This window comes from Tetranychus urticae, chromosome 2 (assembly GCF_039701765.1).
Source record: "Tetranychus urticae isolate SD_2017Ah chromosome 2, NJAU_TeUrti_SD_1.0, whole genome shotgun sequence".
Taxonomy (NCBI): Eukaryota; Metazoa; Arthropoda; class Arachnida; order Trombidiformes; family Tetranychidae; genus Tetranychus; species Tetranychus urticae.
In genome coordinates, this window is record NC_142959.1 from 9,403,158 (window position 1) to 9,421,555 (window position 18,398).

At 32.0% G+C, this 18,398-nt stretch overlaps 4 protein-coding genes across 11 annotated transcripts; 2 read left to right on the forward strand and 2 right to left on the reverse strand.

Annotated features, from left to right (window-relative positions):
* Positions 1–59: 59 nt before the first annotated feature.
* On the reverse strand, positions 60–4,582 carry LOC107359746 (staphylococcal nuclease domain-containing protein 1). 2 transcript variants are annotated; one of them, XM_015926295.3, is made up of 3 exons: positions 4,170–4,582; positions 2,033–3,944; positions 60–1,960 (listed from the first exon to the last, which is right to left on the reverse strand). In XM_015926295.3, exons 1-3 carry the CDS (start codon positions 4,206–4,208, stop codon positions 1,002–1,004), a joined length of 2,910 nt encoding a protein of 969 aa, XP_015781781.1. In that variant the 5' UTR covers positions 4,209–4,582; the 3' UTR covers positions 60–1,001. The 2 variants fall into 2 exon arrangements, with proteins under 2 accessions (XP_015781781.1, XP_015781780.1); XM_015926294.3 differs by having other exon boundaries at positions 60–1,963.
* A 2,666-nt stretch (positions 4,583–7,248) lies between these two features.
* Pmvk (Phosphomevalonate kinase) lies at positions 7,249–8,160 on the forward strand. Its single transcript, XM_015926611.3, has 3 exons — positions 7,249–7,404; positions 7,465–7,525; positions 7,613–8,160. The coding sequence occupies exons 1-3, from the start codon at positions 7,319–7,321 to the stop codon at positions 8,054–8,056; spliced, it is 591 nt and encodes a 196-aa protein (XP_015782097.1). The 5' UTR covers positions 7,249–7,318; the 3' UTR covers positions 8,057–8,160.
* Positions 8,128–10,633, reverse strand: Kyat (Kynurenine aminotransferase). 4 transcript variants are annotated; one of them, XM_015926608.3, is made up of 7 exons: positions 10,367–10,633; positions 9,946–10,022; positions 9,733–9,883; positions 9,304–9,666; positions 9,105–9,225; positions 8,611–9,041; positions 8,128–8,537 (listed from the first exon to the last, which is right to left on the reverse strand). In XM_015926608.3, the coding sequence occupies exons 2-7, from the start codon at positions 10,008–10,010 to the stop codon at positions 8,403–8,405; spliced, it is 1,266 nt and encodes a 421-aa protein (XP_015782094.1). In that variant the 5' UTR covers positions 10,011–10,022; positions 10,367–10,633; the 3' UTR covers positions 8,128–8,402. The 4 variants fall into 4 exon arrangements, with proteins under 4 accessions (XP_015782094.1, XP_015782093.1, XP_015782091.1 ...); XM_015926607.2 differs by having other exon boundaries at positions 9,946–10,103; XM_015926605.3 differs by having other exon boundaries at positions 10,224–10,633.
* Positions 10,634–13,363: 2,730 nt separating this feature from the next.
* LOC107359602 (staphylococcal nuclease domain-containing protein 1) lies at positions 13,364–17,496 on the forward strand. 4 transcript variants are annotated; one of them, XM_089267877.1, is made up of 4 exons: positions 13,364–13,490; positions 13,759–14,041; positions 14,267–16,178; positions 16,248–17,496. In XM_089267877.1, the coding sequence occupies exons 2-4, from the start codon at positions 14,003–14,005 to the stop codon at positions 17,207–17,209; spliced, it is 2,913 nt and encodes a 970-aa protein (XP_089124003.1). In that variant the 5' UTR covers positions 13,364–13,490; positions 13,759–14,002; the 3' UTR covers positions 17,210–17,496. The 4 variants fall into 4 exon arrangements, with proteins under 4 accessions (XP_089124003.1, XP_089124004.1, XP_015781597.3 ...); XM_089267878.1 differs by having other exon boundaries at positions 16,251–17,496; XM_015926111.3 differs by lacking the exon at positions 13,364–13,490 and having other exon boundaries at positions 13,650–14,041.
* The last annotated feature ends 902 nt before the right edge of the window (positions 17,497–18,398 follow it).

Genomic DNA, 18,398 nt, shown 5'->3' on the forward strand with positions numbered 1-18,398 from the left:
GGATTGACCATTCTTGGCCAATTTTCATTTCAAATTACATTGATTTTTTTTAACAAAGATTTGTTATTAGTCAAACTTTATTAATAACAATTAAATGAACATTAGATCACTCAAAAGATACATTTCCCAATAAAAAAGGTTTGTTTGCAAGTATAGGAAGCAAAATTTGGACTTGAAAAATTTCACTGCGAAGTAAATGTTTGGGTTAATTATATCAATTACAACAAATTAGTTGATTACATTGGAGTCGTTGAATCTTACTCATTGGTAAAAATTTGTTTTCGTTCAGTGATATACTATAAATGAATAATGTTGCACCAGAATAGTTAAGGAGTAAAGGTATATCACTAAAATAAGGCACATTCCATGCATTGAATTATATTAATGATGATAGTTGAGTCATGGTAAGGATGATGAGAGAATGGTTATGATTATAATAATGATGAGACCATTTATTTGATGAAAATATTGTTTGCAGGTATCCCAAGTACAATGTTGTTAGAGCGTGATTAGAAAAATCAAAATTTGAGCTAAATTTGAATCATTTAACTGGAAACAAATTGAACTTAGTTCTGCTGATCTGCACTTGAATCAAAATGAAAAACGACCGTTTGAATAGATTAATAGTTAATAAGCTCCGATAGAGTAATCCAGTATGATTTTTGTTGAAAAAAGTTAAATTGATTGTTACTTTATAGATTATATGACTGAAAATAACCCGAGGTTGTTGCGTGGACCAAAAATGGAAAGGGATAGAAGATATGTAAAGATGCAATGCGAAGGAGAAAGAAGTAACGAAAAGAGGATGAAAGCTACAAAAGAGTCAACAAGAGGAGGAAGAGCGTCATAAATGAATGGAGATCATTAACGAAAGAAATATTTCATTGCGTTCTTTGATTATTAGATGAATAGTTATCCCGCTAGACGTGAGGTTTTTGATTCTGTAATCTTCGTGAACAGAACATTCAATTAAGTTGTTTGTTGTTTAATCATTTGATTAGTTATTTAGCTAGACCAAATTCTCTAGCATCATCTTCGGTATTATCACCATAAACCCAGAGAACCAATCGCTTCTTTTTGGCCACTTCTTGAGCACTTTTATATTCCGATAAAATTTTGTTGAATTTTGTATCTTTCCTTCTTTCTCTAATATTTTTAACCATGAAATATCCTTGTTTAACTAAATTCACGCAAGCATTTTGTTTACTTTCAACATCAATTAGACTGACCATGTCAATTGGATTACCATTCAATGTTTCAGCATATTCTTTCTTCAGATAAAACTCTTTTCCAAGAATAGTTGTTTCAAACGCTCCTTTAGCATCAGCCAATGCTTCACTATCATTAGCAGGTAGAGTCATAAAGGCAAGACCATACAATATAGCAGCAGCTGGAAAATTGTTGATTGAATAATCTGCTGATGGTAAAGGTGCCAAATTTTCTTGTGATACAACTTCACTGTTACCATAATCAATGAAAAATATATCAGCAGTTTTAGCATTTACGTTAAGCTTTTCGATTTTTCCTCTGTACCATCGACCATCAGAATATTTAGCTGATACAATTTCACCTTTCTTAAAGTTATAAGAAAATGGTGTTGGTGGGTTTTTCTTTAATTCTTCTTGCATTGAATCTAATAATTTCTCTAATTTTTCTCCTTGTTTTATGTGTTGAGCATAAAATCCAGTCAAATCTCCATTCACTTCCACAGGAACAACTTTATCCAATTTACTGTAATCTTCTTGTTGTCCTTCTTTCTTTGACTTTTTCTTACTTTCTACGCCGTTTTTATTTTCCGTTGTTTTTTCTGTTGTTCCTCCTCCTGGTGATGTTGATGTTGTTCCCGTTGTTGAAGATGTTGTTGCATTTCCTTCTTTTTCTCCTGTTTCACCATCTTCAGTTTCATCAACATTATCATCAGAAACATTATCTTCATTGTCTTCGTCTTCATCATCTTCTTCTTCTAAAAAAGCAAAGGAAAAGAAAAGTTAAAAAGAGAAAGGAAATACATTTAAAAAATCAAATAACATACCTTCTGGTACCCAATCAGCCCATAAACCAATTTTTTCTTTCTTTGCTTCTTCTTCAGCCCGAATCATTTCAGCATCACGAGCATCTCGAATTGATGCCAATCCTTTTTCAATTAATGTTAATGATAAATTTTTCCAATGTCCTGGTTCAGTCTCATAATACACATAACCAATGTAATTTCCAACTTTATCCATGTTCTCAATTGAACACTGAATATCTCGTTGATGTACCAAACTTTTTACCAATTCAAATCCAGCTTGACCATATTTACTGTCGTTTGGCTTATCTGCATTTATACCTCCAATGATTAAATTAATTAAACAATTCTCTTTTGGTATAAATACTTTTATACGAGATGCTGAAAACACATGCTCTACTAAACCATCTTTTCTAGGTCCACCTTGGCCACTTTTTATTAAGAAAGGCATAAATCCTTTAGCTTTACTAACATCAAACGATAAATCCACAACTTTTTTTCCTTGTGCTTCTTTGCCATGTATACCTTTCTTTGCCTTTTCAGCCTTTATTTCACTGTCCAATAAAACATCATAATTTGATGCTTTCCTCTCCTCATCAGCTCGATATTTAACAACACTTGCTAAACCACGAGAAACAAGAGCTTCACCAATATTTACACCTCCAAGCATAACAGTTGCACAAGTTTTTTCTGGAAAATTTTCATTCTTAGGTTGAACATAATCAACGATAACTTTAACATTTTTTCCAATCAACTTTTTTCTCAAAAATTCACGAGCTTCAAACATATATGGTGTATCATATAAAGCTCGTACCTTTTGATCAGGTGCAATATCAGCTCGTCTAGGAGGTGGACGAATAGATGCTAAAAATACTTTCTTCACTTGACCATCCTTATTTGAAATTATATTCAATGCATCACCATTTATAATTTCAATAACTTTACCATCAAATGAAGTCTTTCCAGCACCTTCAACACCATTTTCACCGGCACCACCACTTTTACCATCAACACCACCCTTGTAATCTTTCCAAATTCGTACTTTTCGTGCTTTTGCGTCAGCCACTGCTGCTCTATATTGAGCTGGATCAGGAGTCAATTTTAATGTTACATCAATAATTGTACCATAACCTTCCTTCAATAATGCTATAGCAATGTTATTAGCGTTATCACGTCCACCAAAAACTGATCCAAATAATATTGGATTATCACCAGTTCTCTGTAATGATTCAATTTTAACCAAAACATCTCGTTGAAGGATTCTACTTTCAACAAAAAATTTACTTTCTTCCGCTAATTGGGAATCATTTCGACATTTTATTCCAGATAATCTCAATGTTATCATTTGCCATTCATGTTTTTCTTTATTAACCAATAATGAAATTCTCATTTGATCAGCACTTTGGATATATTCCACAATAGCATTCTCCTTGAAAGTTTTATTTTTTAAACTTTCAGCTGTATCTTGACTCAATTCTTGGTGAACAATTCTCCTTTTAAAGCTTTTCTTTTCACCAACTGGAGCCCATTTTCCTTTTTTACCTTCTTTTGCAGCTTCTTCCAATTCAATCATACGCTTGTAAATTGGTGACTCTTCATTTTGACGACGCTTAATTACTTCAGCTAATCCTTCATCAATTAACTTTTCATTAATAGATTGTTCATCGTTGTCAAGATAAATTAGTCCACAATCTCGTGATCCACCTGGTCCAATTGGTACTGAATATAATTTTTTGAAAATAATTTCTTTACCAACTAAACGTTTACGTAAAAATTCTCTTGCCTCAAAGGCACCAATATCCTCAGGTATTTCTTCCTTATTTCCACTTTTTCTACCCATCTTCGGTGCAATAATCCAGCTTAATCCAACTTGGATTTCTTCAGGAGGAGCTCCACGTGGCTTGTCTCTAATAATAATAGAGTCACCAGAAAGTACCTACAATTTAAAATTGTAACAATATACATTAGTATTTATTTAGATTAAATATTTTATAATGTAAAAAATTGAAAAATATTTATTCCAAGAAAAAGAAAAAGTGGGTAAACCGGTGAATTAATATGGTAAGGAACCGGCAGCTGTTAAGCTGTATAACAAACCCACGTCGTCAATTATATCATCTAGATATGTTTAACCAGACATTCAATAATCAATTAATCTTACCTGTTTAACAATTCTTCTTATCGCAGGAGTTTCAGTCATCTTGATATTTGTATATAACAAACAATATATTTATTAAATTAAAGATATTTCCAAATAATCACAAATATATAGCAAAAAGGAAGACAAGTTAACAATAACCACACTTTTTAGAGTAAAATGATGATGATGATGCTGCTGATGTGATGCTCTTGCTGTTGCTGATGATGATGTTGTGACTGATAGTTATTTTTCTTTTCTTGGTTTATTCCTTATAATTCAGGATGTGGCAAAAATTATCCAATTCTGTAGATTAAAAAAGATAATTGTTACAAATTTCACAAAATTATATGCAATGTAAATGAAATAAAATGTTTAAAGAATCAAAAAAACGTTGCAATCCGGCTGTTAAGAAGGAATAACAATGTTGCTGATGAAGAGAGGTAGACGTTTGCCTGAATCCTGACCACAATCTTTAAAAGACTGTAAATTCACAAAACTAATATAGATGGCGCTATCTATTCAATGTTTAAAACAAATTGCTTTTAAAGTGATGAAGTGCGAAAAAACAAACAAACCAAATTGAAAAAAAGTAAAAACATTTCACTTTCTCAATAGTCGATTGTTATTTATTTAAAAAAAAACTCATCGAAACCAGCATTGAATTGAATGTGGTTAAATTAAATTAGCCCTAACTTAGCCTTTGATTTTTTCTCCCAATCAACATCACCAAGACCTGGACATCAACCAGTCAATCTCACTAACCAGGAAAATCAAATTCAGAATCATTTGGACTCGATTGCAGCTAAACTTTTTGATTTAAATTTTTCATCAGCCTGACATAATACCACACTCATGAAAGACATCTCATCACTTTATATTATATTTACTCTCACTAATTCAACTTTTCCCAAATTGTTTTTCTTTTTGAATTTCAATCAGTATTTATTTCATCTTATCATAGGAATATTAATTTCATTAATAAACTTTCATATTCATGATTTTCTGAGCCTCTAAAGGACAAAATGAGTTGTTAATACTTACTTACTGTTAGTCGGTAGTCGTTGAATCGACTTCGATTCAGTCGAAATTTCATTGACTGACTGACAAATGTGAGTCTAATAAAAGTTTGCGTCAATGCAAACTAATTTTATGGTTGTTTTTTATTACTTTACAATTGTGAATAGGAAAAAGAGCAACTTTTAAATGGGAGATTAAAACAAATGCTAGTCATACAAACTTCAGTAATACTTAATATTTACGTTATTAATACTTCATATTGCCCGAACGCTGCTGATATCATATTTTAAACACATTAAACTTGTTTCCTAAAAAGTATGATAATCCATAAACATAATTGATTTTACCCTTGGACATTTAATTTAATCGGAGTCTAAAGGCAGTGGATTCTATAATGCAACAAAAAAGTTGCAAATCAGTTTAGAAACAGTATTTCCTTGAGTAATCGATTATGATTTTACTTAACCAATCTCTGTATAATTTGACTAGTACCTTACCGGGTCTATCCACAGCAAATGTTTCATCAATAGAAACATTTTCAGATGTCAATTCAACAATTTTTCTTGATAATTCCGGACTGAATAATATTACAACACCATTACCCAAAGGAATACCAACAACCACTAAATATGCCTATTCGGAAAGAAACAGTGACAGTCAATTTGAATCATGGTTAGCTTTCATGATTACATTACCAGTTTTCATGATAGTCAGCTCCATTGGCTTTTGTTACATCAACAACAGATCATCGCTGGATGATGGTACAACCGATGATATTGCAGTCGACGAAGAACAAAGGTCAGAAAGACAATCTAATGCAAGCTTGAATAGCGAATCCGTTCCGCCAGCATCTCTAGCATCGTCCATAAGTTCAACTAAGAAAAAATCTTCAAGTATTAGAAACAAGCCTGGTGAATCTAAAACTGAAGCAAATAAGGATACAGAATTGAAACCAGAAACCAAAGCAGAACATGAAAAGACAGACAAACAGGATAAACCTGACAGCAAATGAATAGATTTCCCTTGGAGGAACCTGTGAACTTTGATTAGCCATTGATTTAAGGTGAATCAGTTGATGGTTTGGATGAGGAAAAGGAGAACGAAATGGAAGCTGAAATTGACGAGATTAACGAAGCCTTTCACTGAACGGGTTGTAATGAAATAGACGGCAACTCTTTGAGTGGTTTACGGTGTTTCATTGGTGAAGATTCAGGTAGTTTAAATAGCATCAAGCGACCATTCGTAGAGGCAAGAAATGTGTTAAACACGACAAGAAAAATAATGGTGATGTAAGGTGAAAAGGATCATTCTTGGAAAAGAAATATCAACAATACTGACAAATCAATTGGTGGTGTATGTGTTGAAGGATGAAGATGATGATAATGTAAAGGAGAAATAAATTGAAGTGGTGATCAAAGAGTTGATGGTAGTTTGCGTCGCCACTTCAAAGTTTAATGTTGATTAAAAATTTCAAAACTTGAACTTTCTTCATCTTCAACCATCTTTACTGATGTTTTGATCAACTGAAACTGTTCATTTGATCTATTTTTGTTTGAAGTGAGTTTTTTGGTGTCAATCGCGTTGATTCTACTTTCCATTTGAGCTCATTTTTCATCTTCAAATTGCTTTTGTTTTACATGAATTTGAAAGTTGAATTCTAGAAAATAAATTAATATTTTAACACTAATCAACAGTGAGTTTTGGATATTCTTGAAATAAATTTTAGCAAATCTTTTAAAAACTCTTCGCTTAAACTCGTTAACAGCAACTGTTATGCATTCTTGTTGTGCATATGTTTTAAATGTGTGTGTGAATGTTGAAAGCGAGTGACTTTTAAAGCAAAAACCTGAATCCTGTCCATTTTAAAATTGTTGGGAAACAAGACACTTCTTTAAAGTTGACCATTTTCTGGATCATCATCCAACTATAAATATAATCAAGGTGAGTAAATCAGTATATAACGTTAAGTTTGTATTACCGGAGTTTATTTGTTATACGCAATATTTTTTATATCTTCCCGTTTAAAAGTTGCTCTCTTTTCCCTATTCACCATAGTTTTTTATCTTACCTCCTCAAAGAGTAAAGGAACTTAGTTGAGTAAAGGTGTTTCTCGTGGTTTACCAAGTGTTGTTAAATATCGAGCTACTAGGAAAATGTCTGGTAAACCTGTTTTGGTGGTAATTTTGAGTGGAAAACGCAAAAGTGGTAAAGATTTTGTTGCAGAATTAATCGAGAAAAGGTAATTATTATAACAATCATATTTTCATTTTCTAATATTTCAACTACTTATGATACTTAGGTACCGAAACGGACTAGCTGTTATTCATATCTCCAAGCCAATCAAACAAAAATATGCTGAGGTAACTCATCTTCATTTTTATTTTTATTTTATAAAGCTTTGCAAATAGCAGTAAAATTGTTTTTTATCTTGATTTAAATATTTTCAGCTTCATGGGGCAGCTTTCGATGAGCTGATGAAAGCATCAGAATACAAAGAGCAATTCCGACTTGATATGGTTAAATGGAGTGAAAAAGAAAAGTTGGATCGCAATGATCAGGCCTATTTCTTGAAATTAGCCATTGAGTTGGAGAAAGCTCAGGAGAGAAAAGTTTGGTTAGTCGCCGATGCTCGAAGACCTGCTGATATCGGATATTTCGATAGTCCACAATTTGATAGCGTGGAGATAATCAAAGTCAGAATACAAGCAACCGATGAAACTCGTAAATCAAGAGGTTGGATGTTTACTAAAAACATTGATGATGCGACAACTGAATGTGGACTTGATAATTTCACTGATTGGACACATGTTATTGATAACAATGGTACTTGTGATGAACTTGTTGAGAGACTAAATGTAATTTTTGATAAAATTGATCAAGCTTTAACATAATATTTCTAATTGTTAAATTTCCTAAGGATATTGAATTTAAAGCAACATACATAATCTTACAAAATTGAAAATTATCTGAGTAAATTTTAGTTTATTTCTGTTAACATCTGTATTGAAATTTATTACAAATTAACTGTAACACAAGTAAAAATTCAAAATATTGCATTTTAATTTATAACATTGCAGTATAGTCAATTTGCGACAAGTTGAATACTGAGTCTAGAAACTAAATCCATCTGTTTTGATAGTTAAATCCAAAAATAAGAATCCAGGAAGTTTGTTGGTTTGACAATTTGTTTTTCATTTCAACAAACCCAACAGTGTAGTAATTTCAAATGTCCTTTCTTTATAGTTTTTTAATTATTTCACCAGCTTTTGCTAATGTCTCTGGTTTTTTGAAAAAGCAGAAACGAATGAAATTTTCAACCAATTTTTGATGATCCTCTGAGTAAAAGACGCTTGGTGGAATTCCTTGTAGTTTCTGGTAAATCACAGAAAAATAAAATCGTAAAAATTAGCAAATGTGATGAAAATAGAGATAAAATTATGCTCACTTTCTCAATGATCAACCATTTAGTAAAACGGTAGTCTTTTGTGCCATCTGTAATACTGGAATAGTTGACTCGATTAGCTAGCTCAGAAAAATCAGCTAAGAGGAAATAACCACCTTCTGGAATGGTTGGGTTCATATTAGCAGCTGTTAAAACTTGAACCATTTCGTCTCTTTTTTCTTGTAAATCATCAGATAATTCTTTCCAGTATGATTTATTTGTTCCGTAATTTGCTATTTCGGTTTCAAATCCTCTAGCAATTGCTTCCTGTAAGGGGGTTGCACAAACGTAAATGCTATTTTGATGAATTAATTGAAGAGGTCTTATCATTTTTTCTGACCCATAAGCCCATCCAATTTTCCAACCAGTCAATGAAAAAGTTTTACCAGCAGATCCAACAGTAATTGTCCTATCCCACATATCAGGAAAAGAAGCTAAACAAGATGTTTTCAATATTAAATAAAACATTCAAGATAACCATGATTAACGCTATTTACCCATTCTAACATGTTGTTTTCCATTGAAAATAATCCACTCATAAACTTCATCCATCAAAGCGATAACATTATACTTTTTACAGAGATCGGCAATTTGAGTCAACTCTTCACGGGTAAAAACCTATGCGATCGGAAATATTAGATTGATTAGGTGAATAAAGTAATCAAACAGAACATGGTTATGAAAAAATTGACATACTTTTCCGAGTGGGTTATGCGGTGTATTAACTATAATCATTTTTGTTTTGTTGGAGAATTTATGTTCGAGTTCAGTCATATCAAGCTTCCAGTCTCCACTCGAGATGACGTAAGACGTATTGGTTGGAGGTCTGAGAGGAATGAAAACAGGTTTTCCACCAGCAAGTTCCACCATTGGTTTGTAACAGTCAAAAAATGGTTCAATAATTATAACCTCATCACCGGGATTAACCCAAGCCATGATGGAACAATAAAGAGCTTCATAGGCTCCAACAGTAACCAAAACATGATTGTTTGGATCGACTGGACGTTCAATTAACATAGAGTACAGCTTACTCAATGCTTTAACAAGACGAGGATGTCCCTAGAATGCAAATAGATTCATTAGAAATTATAGCAATAATTCATAGCATTTTCTGTCGCTACTCACAAAGCCTCTGGTGTACTGCTGTAAAAGGATGTTTTCATCATTCTGAACATCAACCAAGGCTTTAGTTACGTGAGACGGGGCAGGATAATCAGGGAACCCTTGACCCAAATTAACAGGTTTATGGTCAGTTGCCAGTTGAATGAATTCATTCCTAGAAATGAAAATGAGAAAATGAGTTGATGTCTTATCACGTCACAGATGAAAGCAAATTACCAAACACTTAGCTTGTGTCCTTCAAGCCTATCAGCAGACTTAATTGAATCAGAATTAGCAGACATTGTTCGGATTACCTGATTATGAATGAAATAATAAATATTTTTACCAAAAATTTAGTTTGAAAATCAGATAACCAAGTTGGTTGGTTGACTAACCTGTGTTGAAGAGAGAATAAGAAATATAAGTATTGTCGTCATGATTATGGAAGGTGAAAAATTTTGTAAAGATTGAATGTTAAAATGAACCAAAATACAACATTTTTAATCAAGATTTACCTGATTCAAGAAATCATCTTTAAAGAACTTGATACCTCCCCTTCTTAAGATTGTTTTAGATAGATTAGTGATCAGCATCACTAACTTAATTCATTTTTTCATTAACCAAAAATTGAAGAAGTTAAGAAACCACCTTTACTTACAGATATAAATATTTAAGTTTGATATGATGTTATGTGTTGCCTGGTTTCCTCTTAAGCTGATTCTGTGTAGCTCATCTGTCGACTTTAAAAATAAATCTTGATTTTAACTGTTCAATATATTAGCACACAAATCTTTATCAAAATTAGTAACTCTTCAAAGCAAAATACGTAAATTGTTAGTAAAAAAAACTAGCTACGACAACACACTGTGATGCTGACAGTCAAAATTTTGGTCGTACTAAAAAACCACAATAACCATAATAAACACAAAAGCCACAAAAAAACCATAAACGTTCATATTAAATGAGAGATACTACAAGCGCAAAATTCAATTTCAATTTAGCAAATAAACGAAGTTTCCATTTTTTATTCTGTTTTATATTTTTATCGAGAAGGCGTCAAAGGTTACTAGACCGATAAAGCATCATTAAAAACAGTCATGTCAAAATTCAGGATAAAAATTCAATTCACAATCTAAGGTTAAGATGCTTGAAAATTCTTAACTTTCTTCATCTTAAGTCTTATTTTTCGAAAATATCGCTAAAATTGGTTGCTAAGTGAGAAGTTACATTAATTTGTTGCTTGTAACAAAGGCGGTTATTTCAAATATAAAATCTAATCGAAATTGATTTTTGTTGAATTTAGTCTAACAATTGTTAGTCCCTTCATTTCTTAATTCAGATCATGCAAAATCTATGGCACAAAAGTTCCTATTCTACGTGTTCGTTATGCTAAATCATGGAAACGAGTTTCAGCCTTCTTTAAGCCTTTCAACATTTCTTCTCCAGTATCTTTGATCGACTCGAGTAGATTTATCTTTTGACAACCTTAACATTACTTTTTCAAGGAAAGCTAATTTCGATGGATCTCCAAGCCAAGTATTAAATATTCGACTATCATTTCATTGAAAAGGTAGAATAATTTCAGGAAATTTAGTCTTGATTATCTTGAGTCATCCAACGAGTGAAGTCTGGATTCAGGATAAAAGTCATTTGCTATCTCAAGCCTTTAAAAAGTATCAAAATACAAATTAAAATAAATCGACTTCTCAATAAAATTGAAGTGTTTTCAGTTCGCTACTCCGACTTTGATTCGGTTTAAAATAAAAAAATGAAAAATGTCATCAAAGTGATCTTCTTTATGAACTTTACATGAAATCTAGTAACTTAAGTTATAAGCTTGATCATCAAGACCAACTCAAAAAATTCAATAAATTGTTCGTCAGAAATGAATCAAAAATTGAATAAGTTTCAGTTGAAACGGAATGTAATAAATGCTATTGTCTTCACCAAAAATGATTGAAAATGAAATTATAACTAAAATTTTATTCTTTAATAGAAAAAGATAAAGATTCCAAAATGATGAGAATGGCAATGAAAAATAAAGTTTTATTATAATTTTCGTGATATAATGAAATGATATAATTGATCAGCGTTTCAACCCATTTCGAGACTCTCTGTGAATTTGTTGATAATCACTTTGCCTGTTTTCCCGTCTGGATGTTATTTAACTGGAAGATAAATCACATTTGACGGTTTCTTGGGATTTTGTTTGTTAGTCTTGACCATGAAAAGGTTCAATGTTTGGTAAAACCTGAATATTCAGAGAAAAGAAGAGCGATAAAGAACAGGAATATTAGTAAACAAATCAGAATGGGGCGATTAAAGTAGAAAAGAAAATTATATAAATGTATTTCAATGAAAGAATGATGGCGATAGACTGAATGAAACTGTCGAAAAATTTCATCAGATGCATTTGGTTGATCAGGACAATCAGAATGATGAGCATGATAGTCGCTCAAGGCAACAAGCTATTGCAAACTGATCAGAGAAAATCTATCTCAAGAAGAAAAAGATTAACCGAGAAATTCTGAAATGAATTTAGTAGCATTACATGAAAAGATGAAAAATCAAGATCAAGGGTTGGAAGATAAAATGGGCTGAAAGGAAACAAATTTCAAACACTGATCGATTCAATTGTTTCAATTTACCATGGAAATAATGCTGCAGGATTTGAGTTTCAAGCAGTTTCGAGGATCGATGAATCAACAATTAAATGTATCAACTTGAAAAATGATCAACATTTACTGAACTAGGTTCAGCTTGGAATTGCGATATTTCCAACTTTTCGAAATGAACTGAAATCAAAACTTTTGATGCTTTTTGAAATAGTTGATCAATTGACCTTGAATTTGATGAAAAATCAGGTGGAATTGAAAGAAAGAGAAAGAGAGTCGAAAATGTTACCTGTAATTACATCAATGGATTGGCATTGGAGATGAACTTCAATGGTGACTTGTAAATGGTCGATAAGAGTAAACTTTTATCCATTGAAGGTGAATAGGTTTTCCTTGGAGGAACCTTTAACTTTGATTATCCATTGAGTTGAGTGAAGGTGAAAAAGTTATGGTTTGGATGAGGAAAAGGAGGACGAAATGGAAACTGAAATTGAAGTGGTTAACGAAGCCTTTCACTGAACGGGTTGTAATGAAATAGACGGCAACTCTTTGAGTGGTTTACGGTGTTTCATTGGTGAAGATGCAGGTGATTTGAATAGCATCAAGCGACCATTTGTAGAGGGAAGAAACGTGCGAAACACGATAATGGGACTGATTAGTTTTAAAGTTTAATGTTGATTAAAAATTCCAAAACTTGAACTTTCTTCATCTTCAACCATCTTCGCTGATGCTTTTTTGATCAACTGAAACTTATCATTTGATCTATTTTTGTTTGATGAAAGTTTTTCTGAGGCCAATCGAGTTGATTCTAGTTTCCATTTGAGCTCATTTTTCATCTTCAAATTGCTTTTGTTTTACATGTATTTGAAAGTTGAACATAAACACAACACTAATCAACATTGAGTAAAGATTTGTATATTCTTGAAATATATTTTATTAAATCTTTTAAAACTCTCCACTTTAACTCGTTAACAACAACTGCTAATCCCATTATCCCATTCTTGATGTGCATATGTTTTCAATGTGTGTGTGAATGTTGAAAGCGAGTGACTTTTAAAAGCAAAACCTGAATGTGTGTTCATTTTAAAACTGTTGAGAAACAAGACACTTTTTTAAAGTTAACCATTTTTCTGGATCATCATCCATTTATTTTTAAATATAATAAAGGTGAGTAAATCAGTTAATATCGTTAAATGTTAAGTGATACCGAAGTTTATATGATATAGCACAATATTTGTTATATTTTCCCATTTAAAAGTTGCTCTCTTTTTCCTATTCACCATAGTTTTTATCTTTACCTCTCTTCATCAGCAACATTGTTATTCCTTCTTAACAGCCGGATTGCAACGTTTTTTTGATTCTTTAAACATTTCATTTCATTTATATTGCATATAATTTTGTGAAATTTGTAACAATTATCTTTTTTATTCTACAGAATTGGATAATTTTTGCCACATCCTGAATTATAAGGAATAAACCAAGAAAAGGAAAATCACTATCAGTCACAACATCATCATCAGCAACAGCAAGAGCATCACATCAGCAGCAGCAGCATCATCATCATCATTTTACTCTAAAAGTGTGGTTATTGTTAACTTGTCTTCCTTTTTGCTATATATTTGTGATTATTTGGAAATATCTTTAATTTAATAAATATATTGTTATAAACAAATATCAAGATGACTGAAACTCCTGCGATAAGAAGAATTGTTAAACAGGTAAGATTAATTGATTATTGAATGACTGGTTAAACATATCTAGATGATATAATTGACGACGTGGGTTTGTTATACAGCTTAACAGCTGCCGGTTCCTTACCATATTAATTCACCGGTTTACCCACTTTTTCTTTTTCTTTGCATGAATATTTTTGAAATTTTTACATTATAAAATATTTAATTAAAATGAATACTAATAAATATTGTAACAATTTTGAATTTTAGGTACTTTCTGGTGACTCTATTATTATTAGAGACAAGCCACGTGGAGCTGCTCCTGAAGAAATCCAAGTTGGATTAAGCTGGATTATTGCACCGAAGATGGGTAGAAAAAGTGGAAATAAGGAAGAAATACCTGAGGATATTGGTGCCTTTGAGGCAAGAGAATTTTTACGTAAACGTTTAGTTGGTAAAGAAATTATTTTCAAAAAATTATATTCAGTACCAATTGGACCAGGTGGATCACGAGATTGTGGACTAATTTATCTTGACAATGATGAACAATCTATTAATGAAAAGTTGATAGACGAAGGATTAGCTGAAGTAATTAAACGTCGTCAAAATGAAGAGTCACCAATTTACAAGCGTATGATTGAATTGGAAGAAGCTGCAAAAGAAGGTAAAAAAGGAAAATGGGCTCCAGTTGGTGAAAAGAAAAGCTTTAAAAGGAGAATTGTTCACCAAGAATTAAGTCAAGATACAGCTGAAAGTTTAAAAAATAAAACTTTCAAGGAGAATGCTATAGTGGAATATATCCAAAGTGCTGATCAAATGAGAATTTCATTATTGGTCAATAAAGAAAAACATGAATGGCAAATGATAACATTGAGATTATCTGGAATAAAATGTCGAAATGATTCCCAATTAGCGGAAGAAAGTAAATTTTTTGTTGAAAGTAGAATCCTTCAACGAGATGTTTTGGTTAAAATTGAATCATTACAGAGAACTGGTGATAATCCAATATTATTTGGATCAGTTTTTGGTGGACGTGATAACGCTAATAACATTGCTATAGCATTATTGAAGGAAGGTTATGGTACAATTATTGATGTAACATTAAAATTGACTCCTGATCCAGCTCAATATAGAGCAGCAGTGGCTGACGCAAAAGCACGAAAAGTACGAATTTGGAAAGATTACAAGGGTGGTGTTGATGGTAAAAGTGGTGGTGCCGGTGAAAATGGTGTTGAAGGTGCTGGAAAGACTTCATTTGATGGTAAAGTTATTGAAATTATAAATGGTGATGCATTGAATATAATTTCAAATAAGGATGGTCAAGTGAAGAAAGTATTTTTAGCATCTATTCGTCCACCTCCTAGACGAGCTGATATTGCACCTGATCAAAAGGTACGAGCTTTATATGATACACCATATATGTTTGAAGCTCGTGAATTTTTGAGAAAAAAGTTGATTGGAAAAAATGTTAAAGTTATCGTTGATTATGTTCAACCTAAGAATGAAAATTTTCCAGAAAAAACTTGTGCAACTGTTATGCTTGGAGGTGTAAATATTGGTGAAGCTCTTGTTTCTCGTGGTTTAGCAAGTGTTGTTAAATATCGAGCTGATGAGGAGAGGAAAGCATCAAATTATGATGTTTTATTGGACAGTGAAATAAAGGCTGAAAAGGCAAAGAAAGGTATACATGGCAAAGAAGCACAAGGAAAAAAAGTTGTGGATTTATCGTTTGATGTTAGTAAAGCTAAAGGATTTATGCCTTTCTTAATAAAAAGTGGCCAAGGTGGACCTAGAAAAGATGGTTTAGTAGAGCATGTGTTTTCAGCATCTCGTATAAAAGTATTTATACCAAAAGAGAATTGTTTAATTAATTTAATCATTGGAGGTATAAATGCAGATAAGCCAAACGACAGTAAATATGGTCAAGCTGGATTTGAATTGGTAAAAAGTTTGGTACATCAACGAGATATTCAGTGTTCAATTGAGAACATGGATAAAGTTGGAAATTACATTGGTTATGTGTATTATGAGACTGAACCAGGACATTGGAAAAATTTATCATTAACATTAATTGAAAAAGGATTGGCATCAATTCGAGATGCTCGTGATGCTGAAATGATTCGGGCTGAAGAAGAAGCAAAGAAAGAAAAAATTGGTTTATGGGCTGATTGGGTACCAGAAGGTATGTTATTTGATTTTTTAAATGTATTTCCTTTCTCTTTTTAACTTTTCTTTTCCTTTGCTTTTTTAGAAGAAGAAGATGATGAAGACGAAGACAATGAAGATAATGTTTCTGATGATAATGTTGATGAAACTGAAGATGGTGAAACAGGAGAAAAAGAAGGAAATGCAACAACATCTTCAACAACGGGAACAACATCAACATCACCAGGAGGAGGAACAACAGAAAAAACAACGGAAAATAAAAACGGCGTAGAAAGTAAGAAAAAGTCAAAGAAAGAAGGACAACAAGAAGATTACAGTAAATTGGATAAAGTTGTTCCTGTGGAAGTGAATGGAGATTTGACTGGATTTTATGCTCAACACATAAAACAAGGAGAAAAATTAGAGAAATTATTAGATTCAATGCAAGAAGAATTAAAGAAAAACCCACCAACACCATTTTCTTATAACTTTAAGAAAGGTGAAATTGTATCAGCTAAATATTCTGATGGTCGATGGTACAGAGGAAAAATCGAAAAGCTTAACGTAAATGCTAAAACTGCAGATATATTTTTCATTGATTATGGTAACAGTGAAGTGGTATCACAAGAAAATTTGGCACCTTTACCATCAGCAGATTATTCAATCAACAATTTTCCAGCTGCTGCTATATTGTATGGTCTTGCCTTTATGACTTTACCTGCTAATGATAGTGAAGCATTGGCTGATGCTAAAGGAGCATTTGAAACAACTATTATTGGTAAAGAGTTTTATCTAAAGAAAGAATATGCTGAAACATTGAATGGTAATCCAATTGACATGGTCAGTCTAATTGATGTTGAAAGTAAACAAAATGCTTGCGTGAATTTAGTTAAACAAGGATATTTCATGGTCAAAAATATTAGAGAAAGAAGGAAAGATACAAAATTCAACAAAAGTTTATCGGAATATAAAAGTGCTCAAGAAGTGGCCAAAAAGAAGCGATTGGTTCTCTGGGTTTATGGTGATAATACCGAAGATGATGCTAGAGAATTTGGTCTAGCTAAATAACTAATCAAATGATTAAACAACAAACAACCTGATTGAATTACAATATAAAGAGGAATCTATTCTCATATTGATTCAGTTATTAGATCGTTTTTTTCTGGTTTTTATGCTAATCCCCAGATCTATTCTTTGTAAAGTATTTTTCGTCTCACTTGTCTGACTTTTTGCATCATTTGTTTCTTCGATTTGAACAATTGACCATATCCGAGTAATCAATTTTTTGTACAACTATGTTGAGCAACATTTATACAATTTATATTTTCAACTAAATGCTAAAGTTAAACCTTTAAGTTAACTGTTAACTTGCTTATTACCATCATTTTCGGTGATATTTGTATTTCCTCTGGTTTATTACTATTTCGAGGATCAATTCTACTTCCAGTTGTCTCTATGTGATCAAGCATCTCAACTACTATTGTAATCAAACGTATTTCCGCGTACTAATTTAAAATGTTTTGAAATTATCATTTTATATCAACATCATAATCTTCTAGTTGTAAACTTCATCAAGGATATGTTTGCCAGTTATTGATTGTCTTCCAGTAATTATTTTTAACGCAATATGCATTATTCTCAGTGGTTTACTTTCATATCAAATTACAGTTGATTATCAGATGATGTCTGTAGATTAACTAATTTCCCCGCAATCCCTTTGATTTAGTTATCTGATAAACTTATTTTCACCGATTTTACATTTTTGCTCAATGAATAACACTTGCTGTTTACATAAGTGACTACCATTCATACTTGGAAGAAATCCAAGATTTGATCGAGAGATTCAATAAAAAAAGGTCGTCTAGATGCTTGACTCATTGAACCAATTCAATCGGCGCGAGGAGATAATCAAGGGATAATCATGAGCATTAGGAACTTGACAATCCACTAGATATAGTTACATCCAGTCGGAAAATGTTGGTGATTGTTTCTACATAAGATATCTTTGACCAGATCAAGATTTTCGAATAATTAATACTTGGCTTGGAGATCCATCGAAATTAGTTTTCCTTGAAAAACTAATTAAGGTTATCAAAAGATAAATCTACTCGAGTCGATCAAAGATACTGGGGAAGAAGTGTTGAAAGGCTTAAAAAAGGCTGAAACTCGTTTCCATGATTTTTCATCACGAACACGTGGAATAGGAACTTCTGTGCCATAGATTTTGCAAGACCTGAATTAAGAAATGAAGGGATTA

Excerpts from the sequence above, each read along its gene's own strand:
- LOC107359746 (XM_015926294.3), bottom strand. The coding sequence starts at position 4,208 with ATGACTGAAACTCCTGCGATAAGAAGAATTGTTAAACAG. Across the intron at positions 3,945-4,169 it reads TAAGAAGAATTGTTAAACAG|GTACTTTCTGGTGACTCTAT; the intron begins GTAAGATTAATT and ends TTTAAATTGTAG. Across the intron at positions 1,964-2,032 it reads GGCTGATTGGGTACCAGAAG|AAGAAGAAGATGATGAAGAC; the intron begins GTATGTTATTTG and ends TTGCTTTTTTAG.
- Kyat (XM_015926605.3), bottom strand. The coding sequence starts at position 10,301 with ATGCTGATCACTAATCTATCTAAAACAATCTTAAGAAGGGGAGGTATC. Across the intron at positions 9,884-9,945 it reads GGACACAAGCTAAGTGTTTG|GAATGAATTCATTCAACTGG; the intron begins GTAATTTGCTTT and ends TTTCATTTCTAG. Across the intron at positions 9,667-9,732 it reads AGCAGTACACCAGAGGCTTT|GGACATCCTCGTCTTGTTAA; the intron begins GTGAGTAGCGAC and ends TTTGCATTCTAG.
- LOC107359602 (XM_089267877.1), top strand. The coding sequence starts at position 14,003 with ATGACTGAAACTCCTGCGATAAGAAGAATTGTTAAACAG. Across the intron at positions 14,042-14,266 it reads TAAGAAGAATTGTTAAACAG|GTACTTTCTGGTGACTCTAT; the intron begins GTAAGATTAATT and ends TTTGAATTTTAG. Across the intron at positions 16,179-16,247 it reads GGCTGATTGGGTACCAGAAG|AAGAAGAAGATGATGAAGAC; the intron begins GTATGTTATTTG and ends TTGCTTTTTTAG.
- Pmvk (XM_015926611.3), top strand. The coding sequence starts at position 7,319 with ATGTCTGGTAAACCTGTTTTGGTGGTAATTTTGAGTGGAAAACGCAAA. Across the intron at positions 7,405-7,464 it reads GCAGAATTAATCGAGAAAAG|GTACCGAAACGGACTAGCTG; the intron begins GTAATTATTATA and ends TATGATACTTAG. Across the intron at positions 7,526-7,612 it reads TCAAACAAAAATATGCTGAG|CTTCATGGGGCAGCTTTCGA; the intron begins GTAACTCATCTT and ends AAATATTTTCAG.